This window comes from Mauremys mutica, chromosome 5 (genome assembly GCF_020497125.1).
Source record: "Mauremys mutica isolate MM-2020 ecotype Southern chromosome 5, ASM2049712v1, whole genome shotgun sequence".
Lineage (NCBI taxonomy): Eukaryota > Metazoa > Chordata > Testudines > Geoemydidae > Mauremys > Mauremys mutica.
The window spans coordinates 17167670-17185015 of NC_059076.1; the positions used below are offsets into that span (position 1 = coordinate 17167670).

Here is a 17346-nt window from a genome sequence, read left to right on the forward strand (position 1 = left end):
TGCCGTACTTCAGAGGTGCGGCTTGGGGGAAAACTGAAATAAAGTGAAGGTTTTTCTTAATTATTGACAGCACAATCCAAAGGAGATTGGGTTTAAAGTCACCCCTTCTGTTCTCAGCCTGTCGGGAGGGCAAGGCTCCAGAGGGCAGGATGGGCTTTCTCTGTCCTTTATTTCTACCGGGCATGTCTCAGCTTTTCCCATTTGTCCTTTGAGACCTTTCAGAACAGTTTTGAACATTATGTACTTAGAGTGCAAGCTCCTCGGGGCAGGAACCCTCCCTGACTCTCTTGCAGGAGCATCTAGAGCCCCCAACCAAACTCAATGATCCTGTCCTGTATTTATAGTCATTATTAGTCAGCTTAGTGTGAGCAAGCCATTGGGTTTTTTCCCCTCTCCCCACAAACATAGGGTTGTATTTCCTTGGGGAGTGGGGATGCCTCTGTCTAAAACTGAGGACGATGGGTTTGATGCTGTACTTTGTTACACTTGAGTGCACCTACGCTAGTGTTAAAGTAGCGTAATGGAATAGAGAAATGGGGCCTGATTTCTGATTATGCTTACACCAGTGTAAGATCAGGGTACACCTGTATTTCACTGCACTCGCTATGGATCTGCATCAGCGTGAGGAGAGAAATGGACCCAAATGCCCCCCCCAAAATTAAAATTGTCAATACTTTTTTACACTACCCAGAACGAATTTTGTTAAACAAACATGGGGTCATGATGGAACGCGGATATCTGGTTTACTGCAAAAGGAAAAACATTATTTTACTTGTATAACTTGTGGATAGTCTGGTTTGCTCAAACCTAACTAATGCAATGGCAGGCAGGGACTGCTATGATAAAAGTGATTCTCATTAATCTATGATCACTCATAGGCAGAAATGGTTTTCCTGTACCATGAATATTTCCTTATTCTGCAGTGGGGCGAGGGAGGAGTCACTCTCAAAAGTATTCAAGCTGAAGTCGTTTTGATAATTTCAAAACGTTCCAGTTGATTGTGACTTTACAATGATTTTTTCAGTGGAATTAGCTTAAATTTCAAAATGAAAATGTCAAAACGTTTCCACAGTTTTGTAGCTTTTCAAGCTGAAATTTGTTGAACCCTAATGCTGTTTTCACAAAGAACTCTGACTAATCAGGAACTTGTTCTTGGTTGGTTTTTTTGGATGAAACACAATTAATTGAAAAATTCCTGACCAACTCTACTGCTGGGAGACTTTAAAAACTCATTGTTATGTCAATAGTAACTGAGTCAGTAACATCCTGAGGCTATTTGGTGGCCTGTATGAGGGCAGCTGATGTTCTTGGTAGATTTTGTGTCTCGCACATGGCTAACTTAATAATTAGAAGTGAGTGAATGAAAACCTTGCTCCTAGACATGGCCTCTCCAGACATAGGGGCTCACACTGTGCTTTCCTATGCTGAACCTTGTTCTGCAGAGACCCTGTGGTTTGTTGCAGTATAGAATATTTTATATGGAGTTATACTGAAAGATTCTTGTTTTAAAGTGTCCTAAAGGGATGATAATTCCATCATATTAAAGCACATTTTTGAAACCCTAAGGGCCATATCGTCCTCTGATATCAATGCTGATTTACACCAATTGAGGATCTTGGCCTTAGTTTCACAATAACTGTTTCCTATTTATCTCCATGAGCCTAAAAATGGGATGACTGCTAAGAGATCTGTCAAATATTTGGCCCAGAAAGATAAACACATTGCCCTGTGCATACTAACGATCTTTCTTTAATACAGTAACTGAGAGTCCCAACAGAAACCAACTCACCAATAAATGCATAAAGTTACTTTATTTTCAGTACACATTTAATTTTGAAAAATATAAATGCTAAAATATCTCATCTTGTTCATCTCTTGATTCCATAAAAGTCACAATAGAAAGCTTCATAAAACTGTAAAATACTATAATGTTATAAGGAATTTCATGTTTTATATTACTGGAAAAAATCATTAATATATTGAAATGTTTTCTGCTTTTTTCCTTTTTGTTCCACCATCTTGATCTACTTCATTTAAAATAAGTTTTTATTCTTTCCTCCGAAGCAAATACAGACTTAAGAGGATTAAAAATAATAGAAGTATCTGAAAGTGCGTGTTGATTCCAAAAATGTAATGAATATACATACATGTATCAGCCATAGGAATGGCTACAAACATGAGACAGAGGGAGACAATCACTATTTTCACATTGTAGGTCTGGGACACAGTTAGCGGTAAAGATTCACTGGATAATATTAGCCCTGAGTAGCAGAAGCTCATCTCATTAAGGGGGCTCATTGATTTCAGCCCCTAAAACACTCTCAAAACAGAAATTTGGTGAGCCAAGCTTCTCCTCCCGCCCCCACAAACACCTCCACAGTTTTTTGACATAATTGCTATTTATTGTCCCAAGGCTGAAAGATCGCAATGAAATGCTATTTCATGAGACCCTCGATATCAAAGGGCCATTTTGCTGCATTTCACCTTTTGGAGCCAGCAGGTCGTTTGTTTGTTTGTTTCAAACGAACAAAAACCTTTCAGTTTAGTGCTCGGTCGTGAAAAATCCCAAACTTCTGCCACAAAGGAATTATATGTGTATAGATGAGAAAAATATCAATCTTTGATTATTATTTTTTGTCCCATCCCTAAACAGTGTCACCCTCTGTACAAGAGCTCAATCTGTTAAAGCAAAGAAGACGACAAATCAGCAGTCAATACATTTCAAGTACATTTAACATGGTTCAAAAGTGGAAGACCTCATTTTCTGGAGATTGATCACCAGGTAATAGCAAATGTAAAGATTTGCTCTGTTGTGTGGGTGGGTGGGTTGGAGGGTGCATTGTAAGCTGTAAGCAGTTCTTATTCTCTCTTCCTTCAGTGCTTTTCTAAAAAAAAAAAAACCTGTTGTCCAACACTAATTTATTTCAGTCCTTCCTCAGCAAGCACATGTGGGTTTCTCTAAACCAAAATCAGAGGGTCTGAGCAGAAAAGAACAAAATCCTACACACGCATACTTTGTACATGGTACTTGGCTCTGTTGTTTCACATTATAGTGGGTTGTGATTTTTATAGAGGAATGGAAAGTGTTTTATGTTTTAAATTAACATAGCACATCCAGATACACAGCACAACCCTAACTATCCATCCTCCAGTTAGCCAGATCTGTTAGCTGCAGGCAATATACACTCCCTTCCTGAAGGTTTCAGATGTCACTCAGGAAATCAGGGTTGGACTGTTTATGGTATGTTGATCCGCCAAGGAAGAAAGGCTACATTTCCCTCCCTTTGTCACTGTCACCAATTTTCATAACTTTCCAAGTGACAGCTCACTTGTCCCTCTAAAGCAGAACCAACTTTTTGGACTGACCCTGGGCTGGACCTTAGATCTCCTGCTTTGGATGGGGAGGGCGTATATTTGTTTTTTAAATGCTGATATAAGGTGGGATGCTCAATTTGGTGGGTTTTTTTTAAAAATGTATTTACCACCCCTCCCCCAGCTTCTAATGTGTAATGTTGTTGCTAAACATGCTACACTGCTGTGTTATAGGTGTAGCTCTCAAATAACACCACCGACAGTGGGAGACTAATGGGTTGGTTTCTGGATGGGTGCAAACTGGTGTAGCGTCAACAGGGCAATGCCAGTTATACCTGCCCAACAGCCCTAATAAGGTCAGCAGCAATTATTATGGTCCATATTTCTGCTGTCTTTTAATACAGCATTTTATGTAAAAATAACATTTCCAGAGACTGCTGTAGCACATTTGGACAAAGAAAAAAAAAACCTCTACACTATTCTGTGCCTGTTAGTGATGGGAGGCTAAAATATGACATATCGGGTCTCCGTACTATCTGATATTTATGTTTTTAGCTTAAGATGGGCTGTGTTCTTTTCACTACAGCTTTGCAGGCCGTTAGTCCTCTTACAGCAGTTTCATTTCCCCTGAGGCATCAAGTACAAAGTGTTCGAAAGTAGCTTGTGGGGGTGCACAGGTTTGGGTTTTTTTAAATGCACATGGTATTAAATATTAGGCCAGCCCCTTAAAGCCATTAGGAGTAAACCCAGCCTGTGGCAAGATTCCCATTGATTTCAACAGGAGCAGGATTGAGCAGCTGCATGCTCCCATACTTCTGACACCCCTCCGAAGTGTGGCTACTATCAATGGCTAGGGGCCACTTTCATTCACAGACACAGTAGATCTGGCAGAGGGTCAAATAAAAGTGGAGTGCCAATCCCCGGGTTTCTTGACCCTATAAAAGTCTCTGCCCGAAACAATGCTCTCTCATGCCAAGTCTCCTCGCCAAATGCTGTGGCCAAACAGGTGGTAAGATGCTGTCGACAGGGTCAGCATTTCCCGGCTGTTCCCCAAGCGAAGAGGGATTTGGAGGTAAAAACCACCTGGGAAGGCCTGAGCAACTGGGCTCTTCCCGAACCCTTGTTGGTATGGTGGGCGAAGGGGCTGGAAAGACGGCCCTTGAAGGAACAATGGAGTGGAAATTCAGTCAGAGGGAATTGGAGCAGACCCCTAGCTGAGTAGCACCTAAGAGTCCCCCAGGGAGGATAAACGATGCCTTGACGGTGTGCTACATTTAATGCACATCCAGAGCATGCTGTGTGTACAAAGGAACCTTGTCAGACAGTCACATGGATAAATTTCAGTGTAATGCCCAATTTCCAAAATGGTTTGGTATGTTTATTTTTTAAAAATATATACAAGTGAGGATAAAAAAATCTCAATCAAAGTGACATTTGTCTGCTTTGTTTAGAAGCAAAGTGATGTGGCTATTTTATCCATTTAAAAAGATGCATTCGAAATGGTGTCTTTGCCATGGTGGATTCTAAGCTGTAAGGACAGTTCTATACACAATGGTGACTGGATCTGGGGGAGTACAGTTCATTTATCTGCATTCAGAGTGTAGACCTTCGTGACTGATTGGTGGCGTTCCCAAGTAGGAAATGTTATGGATGTATATATCCGGATAAGTAAGATTAAAAACTATCTTCCCCTTAACCATATGATCATGGCGTCCATGCTGTATTACATGCAAATGTGTACAGCCACACGCCTGTACATGAAATAATTCTAACCGTACTGCATTGGAAAGCAACAAAATTAATACAATCAGCATCTGTCCACTGACACTACCAGTCAGTACATCAGTTATTGCCATTAAATGTAAGTCTCTTCCTAAACCACACAAGAGTTAACTTACATCCTGTCACCTTCACGTACAGCTAGAGTCTTTAAAAACAAATTAACAAACAGAGGCTTCGGATGGAAGGTATTATTAAAACTGATCCAGCCCTATGCCATGACTTGGAGATTGTGTAATTTTTGTAAAAATCACATTAGATATCGTACAATACATTTTTACAGAAAGCCTGGCATCTAGCAATAAGAGGTAGAACTACTCCAAACTATATGTTTCCTGCTGCAGGAAAAATTCATTTTTCTTTACAGTAATTAAAAAAAAGTTTAAAAAATTGACAAAAAAGTTGCAGGTTAGGCCCCATAATTTAAACAAAATAATCTAGGAAAATAACACTCTTCAGTGTACCTGACAGATAAGTCCATTAAAGTGTTTTAAAAAAAATTGCATAGGAAAGGGACATTTCAGAACACAAGCTACAACGCTGGCAATAGTTTGTCTGTGCTGGGAGTGAAGTACCTTTAAGTTTTCCTTCTCTTGACACTACAAGTATAGACTTTAAGAGCAAGTTAGTGTAGCAGCACTTTCCAGTAGTGTAGTAAAGACATTGAATTAGCCTGGAGGTCAGTTTTGTTCTGCCAGACAGAAAAAAGAAAAACAAACACTGATTCACAACTAAGGTAATGTCAGTTCCTCTGACATTTCACAAAGGTATTTATAATATATCCTTAATACTTCTGCCCTCTGCTTAAAAAATGAGAGATGCGTGTGTGTCGGAGTGACAGAAGGCAAAAACGAATGTTGGTGAGTGGAAAAACTGGGTGAGAAAGGTAGAGGGAAGGTACAGTGTGTGTCAGATTTACCTATGTGGCAGGGAAGCAGAGAGCATTTTAATATTTGGCTGGTGACAAAAAAAAGTTCAGTATAAGTTTAACAAACAAAAAAAAGTTACAAAGTAGTTTCTGTTCCCCTGCTCCTCCAGAAATAACCATTGTCTTCAGGCTCAAGTTCTATTCTAATTTGAGGCACAACTTTCACTGGAGTTCGTGGAGGGCTGAATGCAAAAAGAAAACAAGGTAAAACATATGGACTGAATTTATGTTTCTAGTGCATTTTGAAAGGGTCAAGTGATTTCTCCCCAACTTCTTCATTACAAAATACCACTTCTGACTAACTAGTGCCTGCAACTATTGACAAGTCACATGAAAATAAAGTGCATTCACTATGTTTTAACATGAGGGAATCTTAACATTTTACTTCTTACTGGCCGAATAATGCTCGTTAGTCTAAGAGATGATATGTCTAGAAATGGGATGAATATTCAAGTCTCGCTAATTTCATACATAAATAATAGAGTATTCAGGAATTTAGTCCTATGTATATTAAACAGCCCAAATAGTCAGTGGTGGCTGCGGTATCTATCCCTAACACAATCCTACATGCCTTTATAAATCCAACTTCAGGGCTTGATCCTGCAAGAAGCTAACAATTCTCCTGCACTGAATAATTACAGATATGTATATTTTAGGATATCTCAATTAATTGAATTTAATATCTCCTAGAACTGAAAGAGACCCCGAAGGGTCATTGAATCCAGCCCCATGCCTTCACTAGCAGGACCAAATACTGATTGTGCCCCAGATCCTTAAGTGACCCCCTCAAGGATCAAACTCACAATCCTGGGTTTAGCAGGGCAATGCTCAAACCACTGAGCTATTTACTCCTGATATCCATAATGTCATGCACTCAAAATAAAAGGCTGCTGCTTTTTGTTTTAACATAAAGAGATCATTTGCTAATCTTTGGGAATTCTTGGACAAAATCTCTCTGGCTGTTTGAGTAGTAAATTCAATAGTCAGACTCTCCCACCAGCAGCACTGCAAGGCCAAGTCAGTGCTAGGCTCAGAACCATGCTACTGCAGCCATGTTTAAACAGGGTGATTGGTAAAAGGGTTTTTATCACAGTTCCCACTCCAGTGGGGACATGATTTTTTTCCCCCCCATCATGGAAACCTGTTTGTGGCCCTAGTTTGGCCAGGTACATAAGCACTTACACACATGCTGTAGTTTAAGGAGTAAGTACCTGGCTGAATTGGGGCATATGAAACTCATGTTACAGACTATTACTTAAAAGGCGATCCCACAATCTTCTGCTACGCGAGGGGCCAAAATCTGGGTTCTGCACTCAAAGCACCTGTGTAAAGTGCTTGTGACCACCTCGCCCCCTGAAAACCAATCCTGGAGAAACCTCACTACAGCAGGTTGCTCGATTGCTAGTGAGGGTGTCTGGGAGGGAGGAATGTTAGGCAGTACTACCTGGGACTCAGAGCCACCACCCTCCTCCTGTTCTGGAGAATGCGCTCAAACATACGAAGGAGGGGCATCACCATCTCCTGAATGTCTGCCCCTAGTAGGCATGCACACCCATGCAGATAGATGCAGTTAAACAACAGCAACTATCTCAACTTTCTTATACTGTGGCCCAGCATAATTCCTTACAGGAGGACACAGTCTGTCTTGATACACAATTCTAAAATTTAAAGAAAATCCTATCTATCAATGAGACAACTTTTGTGGCAGCAATTCTTTCAGGGTAATAACAAGTTTCTCAAGGTCCCTCTGCTAAGTTATAACAACTCAGCTTTTATTATGTGTGTGTCCTAATGCAACTAAGTCAATGGCAAAATTCCCATTAACTTCAATGGGAACTGGATTGAACCCCATACAGATTTTTTTTTTTGCCCCACTGCAAAGCGAGCCTCCCTTTCAGCCTGGACCTATCATATACCTCATGAGAGCCACACCTCCATTGTATTTACTGAACGTACAATACACCTCATGAAACCGTCCTGTGGAAGCTCCTACCTTGGCATAGTGTGTGACTGAAGGAAAGGAATTTTATCAGCACGATGTATGGCGTTCAAGGAATGTTGGTGATTTTTCTCCTGTTTAAGAAAAAACGAAGTCATTTGTCACAGCATTCAGCCATTAAAAATATAAAGTTCCCCTCTATTAAAAATAGCAAGTCCCCAAATATTTAACCACGGAATTTCACAGATTCCGAAAAAGCATGGAAGACATCAACAGAATCAAGCTGATACAGTCAAAGGGGAAAAAAACTCTGCCATCAGCGTGACACAAAATGCTAATTTTCAAACATCGTTACTTAAACTGCAACCTTGCCTCTGTGCATGCAAAAAGGTAGATACCCATGCACCCACCACTACATGCATATTTCATTGGCCCAGCATTGTTTGAAACTTCACCTCTAATGTTCCTACCAACCAAATATAGCATGAAAACTCACTCCATACTTAACTGGAGGGTGGTGTAATTAGGGCTGCAGAATTCAATTTAATTTTTTTCCCAACTTTTATTGATTTAAATGTGTGGAAAATTATGGGAGGGTCAGAATAATTTAATGACAGCAAATGCGAAGATGAAAAAAAATTAAGCTTTATAACTGTTAAGACACAAGTTGTCAACACCACCTGTCAAAATATACAGAGTAAATATCTTTAAATCAAACTCTAAGTTCTCAAGCAGCATTTTTCTTACATCACCTAGCTGCAAATTTCAATCAACGGAAATATTTTTTGTTGGTTTGTGTGTATATGGTGCAAACTGATGTTTACCAACATGTACGGATAAACATCTAATCTTTCCATCCTACTGGATGAATTAAATATTTGTAAACTGCAGTGAACATGCTACAGAAGTTCTAAGTATTATTTGTATTATGCTTTCGAACAAAGCCTTTCGCAGGATGATACCACAGTGTAGACAGATTCCAGCTACTCTCTCAAGAGCAAGAAAACCCTCCATTATAACTTTTGCCTTGCCACTAAATAAGAGAGAATCAATTTTATTTTTCAAAATGTAAAAATACAGCCACTCTAAGTTTTAGCAATTCACCACTCAGAGTGGGAAGTGCTCTGATAATTTGATTTGTTATGAAGATCTCAACAGACCCTGAACTATAGTAATACAGCATTATGCTAGTGAGAGATTACATTATTTTTACATGCACAGACATTGCAAAGGGGATCAAAGTGGGATCATTAGGCTGAGCGCCATGATAGGCCACCCTCCTGTAATTCTGTGCAGTTCACCATATTAGGTGATTTATTTTTGTGGTATATCTGATCGGCAGGGAGGCTGAATCAGATTTTACATCTACAGTACTGGGGCAATGTAAAAATCAAAATCATATTTGAAAAATGCTTTTGCCTATCACATTAACAACACTTTAAATTATTCAAATGGAGTAAGTTGTGAAACTCTAATTTTTAGCATTTCAGGCCATTTGGTTGGTGAAACAAGAATTGTCTAAAAAGCGACAAAGAGTCCTGTGGCACCTTATAGACTAACAGACGTATTGGAGCCATGAGCTTTCGTGGGTGAATATCCACTTCGTCAGACGCATGTCTGAATTGTCTGCATCACTTTTTGGTTCTCACAATCACAATAATGCTGTTGTATTTGGATTGCTATCAATTTCTATACATATCAGGTTTCTCTGTATTTTTATATGCGCACACACACTATTATAGGTACAATTTTCAAAAGCACCTACAGCCCATTGGTTACAATCAATGGATCAATTTAAGATTGTAGTGTAGACAAAGCCTAAGTCACTTGGGCACTTTTTAAAATTAGACCCTCTGGGCCTAAACATTGCCGGGATTCCTTTAAACAACAAGGAAATTGGATAGCTATGAAATTTCAAATAGCAGTACAACGCAGCCATAAGCTTTCATCAACGGAGAACATAAATAAAGCCAAAAATAATTCACTATTTGACCCTTAAATGCTCATTGGCAGCACCTCAATAATTGTTTTAATACAATAATTTGTGTTTCCTTTCCAATTCCATTATTCCCAAACAGCATTTTCATCTACTGCTTGTCATTTTAAAAAGCTGACACAACCCCCCTGAGAACTCATGGCAATTAATCTGAAATTCCAGGCTTATTAAACACATTATAAACACTAGAAAATGCAAATGGATATAAACAAAAGTTAAAAATTGGGGAAAAAATATAATCAATTGTGGATATTAGAATAAAAAAAACAAAAGAGAAGGAACAGATGTAACACAAACGCAAGTCACCTAAGAAGGCAAATATGTTAATCCTGCATGGTTTAAATGATCACCGCCTTGTCAATTAAATGATTTAAGAAGATCAATGACAGGCCTAATTTGTTAAGTGCTGATTTTTGTGATTGTTTGGAACCTAAGGAAATAAAACAGTAATGGACAGTGGTGCTGATTCTACCCGCTGCAATCCAGAACATTAACAGCAAGGGAGAGAAACCAAGCAGATACCACACCAACACACACACACAAACAACAGCAGCCAGAAATGGCCTGGATGATTTAGAGGGTTAGAGAGAGCGAGCGAGAGAGAGCTAGCGAGAGACCTGTTAGTAGCTGAGTAGAGGCAGTTAAGGTGGAGGCACCAAGAAGGATAACACAAAACTTGTAAAAAGAAAAAAAGGAAAAAAAAACAAACCTCCCCCAAAAAACTCGAGGCCTGGAAATTGTTTAAAAAAGAAAAAGAGCAAACTTCTAAGGGATAGGACAGATTTTTTTTTTTAATTCAATCTCTGTGTGCGTATCTTTTTGGCAGTGCAAGACACACTCAAGCAGGCATGCAAGAGGTTAGTTCTACTCACTGTCGGAAGGTTTGCTATCACTTAGGAAAGGTTCCTGTTCCATGATGTCCATTGGAATTTTAATACTTGGGACTTTTTCTGAGTAGGGGCAGTCGGACTGTGAAAGAAACGTGCAAAAGGTCTTAGAACATTGCCACTGCTCTCTCTCTCTTAGCGTCCCCCACATAGTAAATCCATCCTGCACGCAGCCACTGGCGGAGAGGAGTGAGAAAGGGAAAAAGGGATCGTCCACCTCAGTCGTTTCCATGCGCTCAGCGGCCCCGTCACACCATACTTCCCCTTCCCTTACTACAAAAGCAAGACAGATTAAAGACGCAGTGGAGCCTTTCACCTTCTGCCACACCCCTTGTCCCCAATTTATAAAACTCTGCCCTGTGTCCAGCTCAAAGATGCCAGAGGGGCAACTGCCTCCAGCTGAATGGAAAATACAGATGCATGCTGCATTCTCAGTGAGAAATCACACAGGGCTGAGGCATGTGAAAACCCATCAGAAGGATCCCTCTGCTGCCATTTCTTTCTGAAATGGCTCAGGGATGTTTCTTTTCCTCTGAAGTTGCTATAACTGAGATGGGCAGAGTCCCATAGCAACCCGTCAGGTGGGCTTTCTTATCTCCCCCACCCATTCAAAAAAATGACCAGTCCCAATTAAAATTCAAGTTACATTTAATTTAGTTCCCTATTTCCACACTCCATGTACGAGCTTTTATAATCCAGCAGAAGCAGGACTAAGCAGCTAGCACCATTACACAGCACTCTGAGGTATTTGCAGTGCAGAGAGGGGTTGCCAGTACTTTACATGTTTTCTCCCTGAGGGCCCTCTATTGACTTTAAGGGACTTTGGCTCAGACCCTTAGCAACTGAAACACCATGTTCCAGGAACAGTGTACTGACAGGAAGGGCTAGACTCTTCATTTGGATTGCCATTCAGGGAAACACTTAAGCACATGCTTAAGTCCCATTGACTTCAGTGGAACTTAAAGAACATGCTTAAAGGTTAAAAGCCTTGAATACCCATTTAAATAAAAACACTTTCTCATAACCGAGGAAGGGCATGCCAGCACTTGGGAAAGCAATTAATATTAAGTTGCATTTTGCTAGAAATGTTTAGACGTTGTTCCTGAAAAGATATAGGTACTGCATTGACGGACCCGGCACAGTATGCCATTTGAAAGGTTGAGTAGGAAGACCTTGTACAGAGGTCTTGTGGTATCTGCACTGGTTGTTGGGTATTTTACAAATGTTTCCAGTGGGAATCTGGTACATTTCAAAGGCAAAACATTTGCTCTTCAGAAATATTTTTGTGAGCTTCAGGGATGACAGTCAATTCTGACAGGGATGGTTTAACAGCAAACATCCAGAGAGGTAGTGATGCCATCCCAAATTACCCCAATAGCCCCCTCCAACAAATCAAAGTTTCCAGGCAAAGGAATATAATAAATGTGATGACAATGCTGACTCTAGAGGTTCTTTACACATTACCATCTGCAAGAAAAGAGATCTCAAATCTCAATATGCAAAAAAATAAAAGCATTAAAGGTTTTGCATCTTCAGCATTTGGCAGCTCTGACAAGGTTACTAAATGTGAATCCTGATATAAACATAGTGGTCCAAATTTTTGGGAGCCCAACTTGAAACAGGTTTCAGAGTAGCAGCCGTGTTAGTCTGTATCCGCAAAAAAAACAGGAGTACTTGTGGCACCTTAAAGACTAACAAATTTATTGTAGCATGAGCTTTCGTGAGCTAAAGCTCACTTCTTCGGATGCATAGAATGGAACACACAGACAGGAGATATTTATACATACAGAGAACATGAAAAGGTGGAAGTATGCATACCAACAGGCAGAGTCTAATCAATTGAGATGAGCTATCGTTAGCAGGAGGAAAAAAAAACTTTTTGAAGTGATAATTAAGATGGCCCATAGAAGGTGTGAGGAGAACTTAACATAGGGAAATGGATTCAATTGGTGTAATGACCCAACCATTCCCAGTCTTTATTTAGACCACAGTTAATGGTATCTAGTTTGCATATTAATTCAAGTTCAGCAGTCCATCACAGGACCTAATCACATCAGACACACCATCAGGGGCTCGTACACCTGCACATCTACCAACGTGATATATGCCATCATGTGCCAGCAATGCCCCTCTGCCATGTACATTGGCCAAACCGGACAGTCTCTACGCAAAAGAATAAATGGACACAAATCTGACATCAGGAATCATAACATTCAAAAACCAGTGGGAGAACACTTCAACCTTCCTAACCACTCAGTGACAGACTTGAAGGTGGCAATTTTGCAACAAAAAAACTTCAAAAACAGACTCCAAAGAGAGACTGCTGAACTTGAATTAATATGCAAACTAGATACCATTAACTGTGGTCTAAATAAAGACTGGGAAAGGTTGGGCCATTACACCAATTGAATCTATTTCCCTATGTTAAGTTCTCCTCACACCTTCTATGGGCCATCTTAATTATCACTTCAAAAAGTTTTTTTCCTCCTGCTAACGATAGCTCATCTCAATTGATTAGACTCTGCCTGTTGGTATGCATACTTCCACCTTTTCATGTTCTCTGTATGTATAAATATCTCCTGTCTGTGTGTTCCATTCTATGCATCCGAAGAAGTGAGCTTTAGCTCACGAAAGCTCATGCTACAATAAATTTGTTAGTCTTTAAGGTGCCACAAGTACTCCTGTTTTTTTTCAACTTGAAACACTTTCACGAGGTCTGACGTTCAGAACATGCTCTGCTTCTGGCACTGCTTGAAGGTGTCTCATGATGGGCACCCAAAAATCACTAGACACTTTTGAAGGTGTAGGTTGGGGAACCAGGGATGGGATACCTGCATGTGCTTCTGAGCTGTTCCCGCCTCTGCACCTAATTGCTAAAAAATCCTTACTTAGAACTCAACGGGCCTCCTTCATGCTCTCTAAGGCCATGTATATTATATATGCCCTAAAATGTCATCTTTGGACACCTGTTCACTTATACATTATACACAACCTGCTTTGTGCCATCTCCTGAGGGCAGGTTTATAGAGTAAAAGAAAAAAATATATACTGCCACATATTATCTGCAGGAATCCTGTTGCAATGAGTGCTGAAAAAATGTCACCTAAGAAAATGTTAACTAAAAGGAATGTTCTGTAAGCCAGCCTCCCATACAACCAAATACTGTAATGTCAGTAACTAGATAGCCTGAGTAGATACACAACTGTCACAACCACCCTGCACTCAGGCGCATTGCTATAATCACTGAAAGTGTTAGAAATCAATCCAGTAATTTCCTTTTAATCAGGCACAATGTGTCTGAGCTCCAGTGATGTACATGGAATGTTGCTGGGCCTGGGGGCAATGTATGACCTTCAGGGAATATTATAAGCAGCTGTCCGACTTGGGCTGGTCCAATGGATCAGCTGATTATGGAGCCTAAAAGCAGCTTTGAAACTTGTGTCCTATGGGCTGAATGGTGGGCTAATGGGGTGCACTGTACAAGTACCTGCATGGAATTTCTAGACTGAATGTGCAATTTATGCCATTTTTTCACCTCTTTCTTCACCTAGGAGGAGTGGCAGCATTCCTCTTCAGGGGAGCATCCTTCCTTTCCCAGCCACAGGAGTCGGGTTCTTCACGGAGCAGAGGAAGAAGTAACCCCACTAACACCAGCCCAAACTCTCTGCATCATTGTACTTTAGTAGTTAAAGCCCCGTTGTCCTTTCCCATTGTCATTCAGCTGGGGGTAAAGAGAGTCAACTCCCCGAGAGAGTGATTTAATAGACATGTGACCTCAAATGAAGCCTTGGTAGGGAAATGCTTTAAAGGCACAAGGGCAGTATTTTTGTTTAAGTGCATATGGAACAAAAAAAACCCCAAGTGAAGTATTCTAAGGCACACGGATCAGGTCACAGCGCTTAAGAGCAACATTAGCAGCTATGCTTCATTATTTTAAGGCACACGACAATCAGAGATTAGAGCTCCGAGTAAATCACACGCTAGACAGCCACTTATCCTCTCTCAATTTTCAAGCCAGGATTACCAGCCACAAACAAGAGACCTTGCAGAATGTGACTAAGCAAGTCACATCTTTGTGCACTTTTAAAAATTAAATGAATGAATTAAAGAGCCATGGAATACTCCAAACAAGTGTATTATTTGCGCTGGTAGTGGAGCTGGTTGCCCAGAGGACTTGCATCCTAAAGAGCAAAACAAAAAACAAAAGTGAAAGAGACGAGGGGAAGAGAGAGCACTCAGAACACACAACATTTCAACAGACACGGAGCAGAGTATGCTTGTGAAAACGGGACTCTTGGTTCTCGGAAATGAAAGTGCCACCGGCAGAGGTTAGGGACATCTGAAAGATGACAAGCTCCGGGCCAGGTGCCTGCAGCGGGTAAAGATCATGCTGAGTCTGAGTCAAACTAGGCAGGGAGGAGGGAGTGCACCTAGGGACACCCAGTATTAGCTACCTAGAGGTTATTACTTTACGACGGCAGGAAGCTCCTTACATCGTCATTGTCACTGTCCAGACTGCCCTTCTTCTTTTTCTTCTTCTTCTCATCCTCTTTCTTCTTCTTGTCCTTTTCTGGAATGACGTCGTCAAGGAAACTGAGGTCGTGCTGGGAGAAGAGGTAGTCCATGGCTTTTCTGACTGCCACAAGCGCCAGGATCTGGTGGGACACAAATTCAGCATTCCCGTGTTTAAATGTTACCATTCCCCTTACTCACTCAGCACATTACCTTTAGTCAGGGACACTGGCTTTAGCCTGTGTATTCAATCGGACACTGTTCTTCTCCACAAATGCCTCAGGCCTGTCTGCCAGTTAACACGTCTGAAATCTGAGAGGCTACTGCAATAGTGCACGTCAGGTTGGACATCTAAACCCTGTAGCTGATTTGGACTCCAGGTTTCAATGTCTTCGGTGACCACAAGTCAGTGTAAACAGGAACAATATACAGGGTTACACTATGACCTGTCACAGGTAAATTACAATTCTACCCTGAAAAATGACTTTGGAAAACATGGCATTGAGTGGTTCCATGGTTACTGTGTCCCAGTTATTTCTGTATTAAAAGGTGCTTGGATTACAAGTAAACAGGATTGATTTCACAAACTGCCAGTTCTTCAAACTTAACTTGGGAACTAAAAGTCTAGCTGGGTTCTTGTGAATCATCACCAGCAACTCAAGTTCTGCAGGCCAAGCCAGGCTCTCAGTTACCCCTGTGCAACCCCACTGCCTTTCGGGGGTTTGCACAGGTGTAACAAACTGGGGATCTGTAACTTTAGTCCATTCAGACCTCTGCTTATTGTGCACATGAGGAAGAGAATCCAGCTCAGTATCTCTCAGATGCCTTTGCTAAATGTTTTTACTCCTGTTTTGTAAAGATATGGCTCTTAATATGCCAGCAGACCAAATATATTGATTTTAAAGGTATCTACATAGGAATGTTTCCACAGTGGAACCACAGTGAATTTTCTTAACTGCATCAGCTTTGTTCCTTCTAACAGCATCAACACAAGAGTAAACGCGTCCCTTTATTTTTTTTCTGTTTGTCTCTCTCCCCCTTTTTTAGATAAACCATACATTGTACAACTACAGTTGGCTTTGACTCACTTATTAACTAAGCCTTAAATAAGGTAAGTTTAGCCCTGGTTTCATGATGAGCCATCCGGCATGAGCCTAGCTGAAATCTGAACTGCCTTTAAGCTGGAGGCTAGACTCTACCAAGTATACATTAATAGAGGTATTGTTTCGGTCACAGTAGGTTTGGAATGAAATCCTCACTTCTGAGCGTTCTAGTTATACCAAAGATAAAACACATAACAGAGAAGGGCCTGAGCTGTGCTGTTTGGTTTTGCAGCTAAGCTCTTCCAAGGATCATGTGTTTGTGTAGGTGTCTCTTCAGGTTTGGGGATTTGCTCTGACCCATTATAAAAGAGAGAACCTGCTGCCAAGTGTGCATTTGAATTCTCCCGAAGTGTGGCAGTGTTGGGGTTTCTGGTCTTGGTGCTACCAGGTGCACTAGGTTCTTGTCTATGAATAAATACCATATAAGAGCCTTATACATTTACACAATGATATACTGGGTGAATAATTTGTCCTTCAACATTTACTCAACATTTTAGAGTGAATCTGATGTAATATTGAAAAATAAAAAAAAACACTTCCCCAAAGATAGAATGAGTAAATGAACCAGTGTTAATTTTTATGACACACAGTTCCAAGAAAAGCCGACTTCTCATTTCTGACTTAGCCAATTAACTTTCTCAATTTCCCCATCCTGAGTTACAGCAGCACACAAGCAAAGGACAGTGAGGAACAGCTCTGCCCTCAAATTCCTTTGCTTTTGTCAGTTTGTGTTATTGAGAAGCAGGGAAGAAGACTTCTGTGCAGTCTTTAATGTGAACTATCAAGGGAAAACAATGCACTTCTTACATGTTGACATAGGTCAGAGGGAGGGTGTGGGGAATCTGACTGTGGCAGCAAAAATGGATCAAAAATAATTGTGGTTTCCCAGG

General features: G+C 40.6%; 1 protein-coding gene across 5 annotated transcripts in view; it reads right to left on the reverse strand.

The window, feature by feature from the left end:
• Positions 1–1792: 1792 nt before the first annotated feature.
• The window catches only part of SLC4A4 (solute carrier family 4 member 4), a 303735-nt gene continuing 288181 nt past the window's right edge, over positions 1793–17346 (reverse strand). For 3 of the 5 annotated variants that reach the window (XM_045019895.1, XM_045019894.1, XM_045019893.1), the window contains 3 exons: positions 15335–15496; positions 8013–8092; positions 1793–6201 (listed from right to left, as the gene is read on the reverse strand). In XM_045019895.1, coding sequence (XP_044875830.1) covers positions 6096–6201; positions 8013–8092; positions 15335–15496 — 348 coding nt within the window. In that variant the 3' untranslated portion in view covers positions 1793–6095. Of the gene's footprint in view, positions 6202–8012; positions 8093–10826; positions 10924–15334; positions 15497–17346 lie in introns of all 5 variants that reach the window. The other 2 variants (XM_045019896.1, XM_045019898.1) reach the window with 1 other exon arrangement.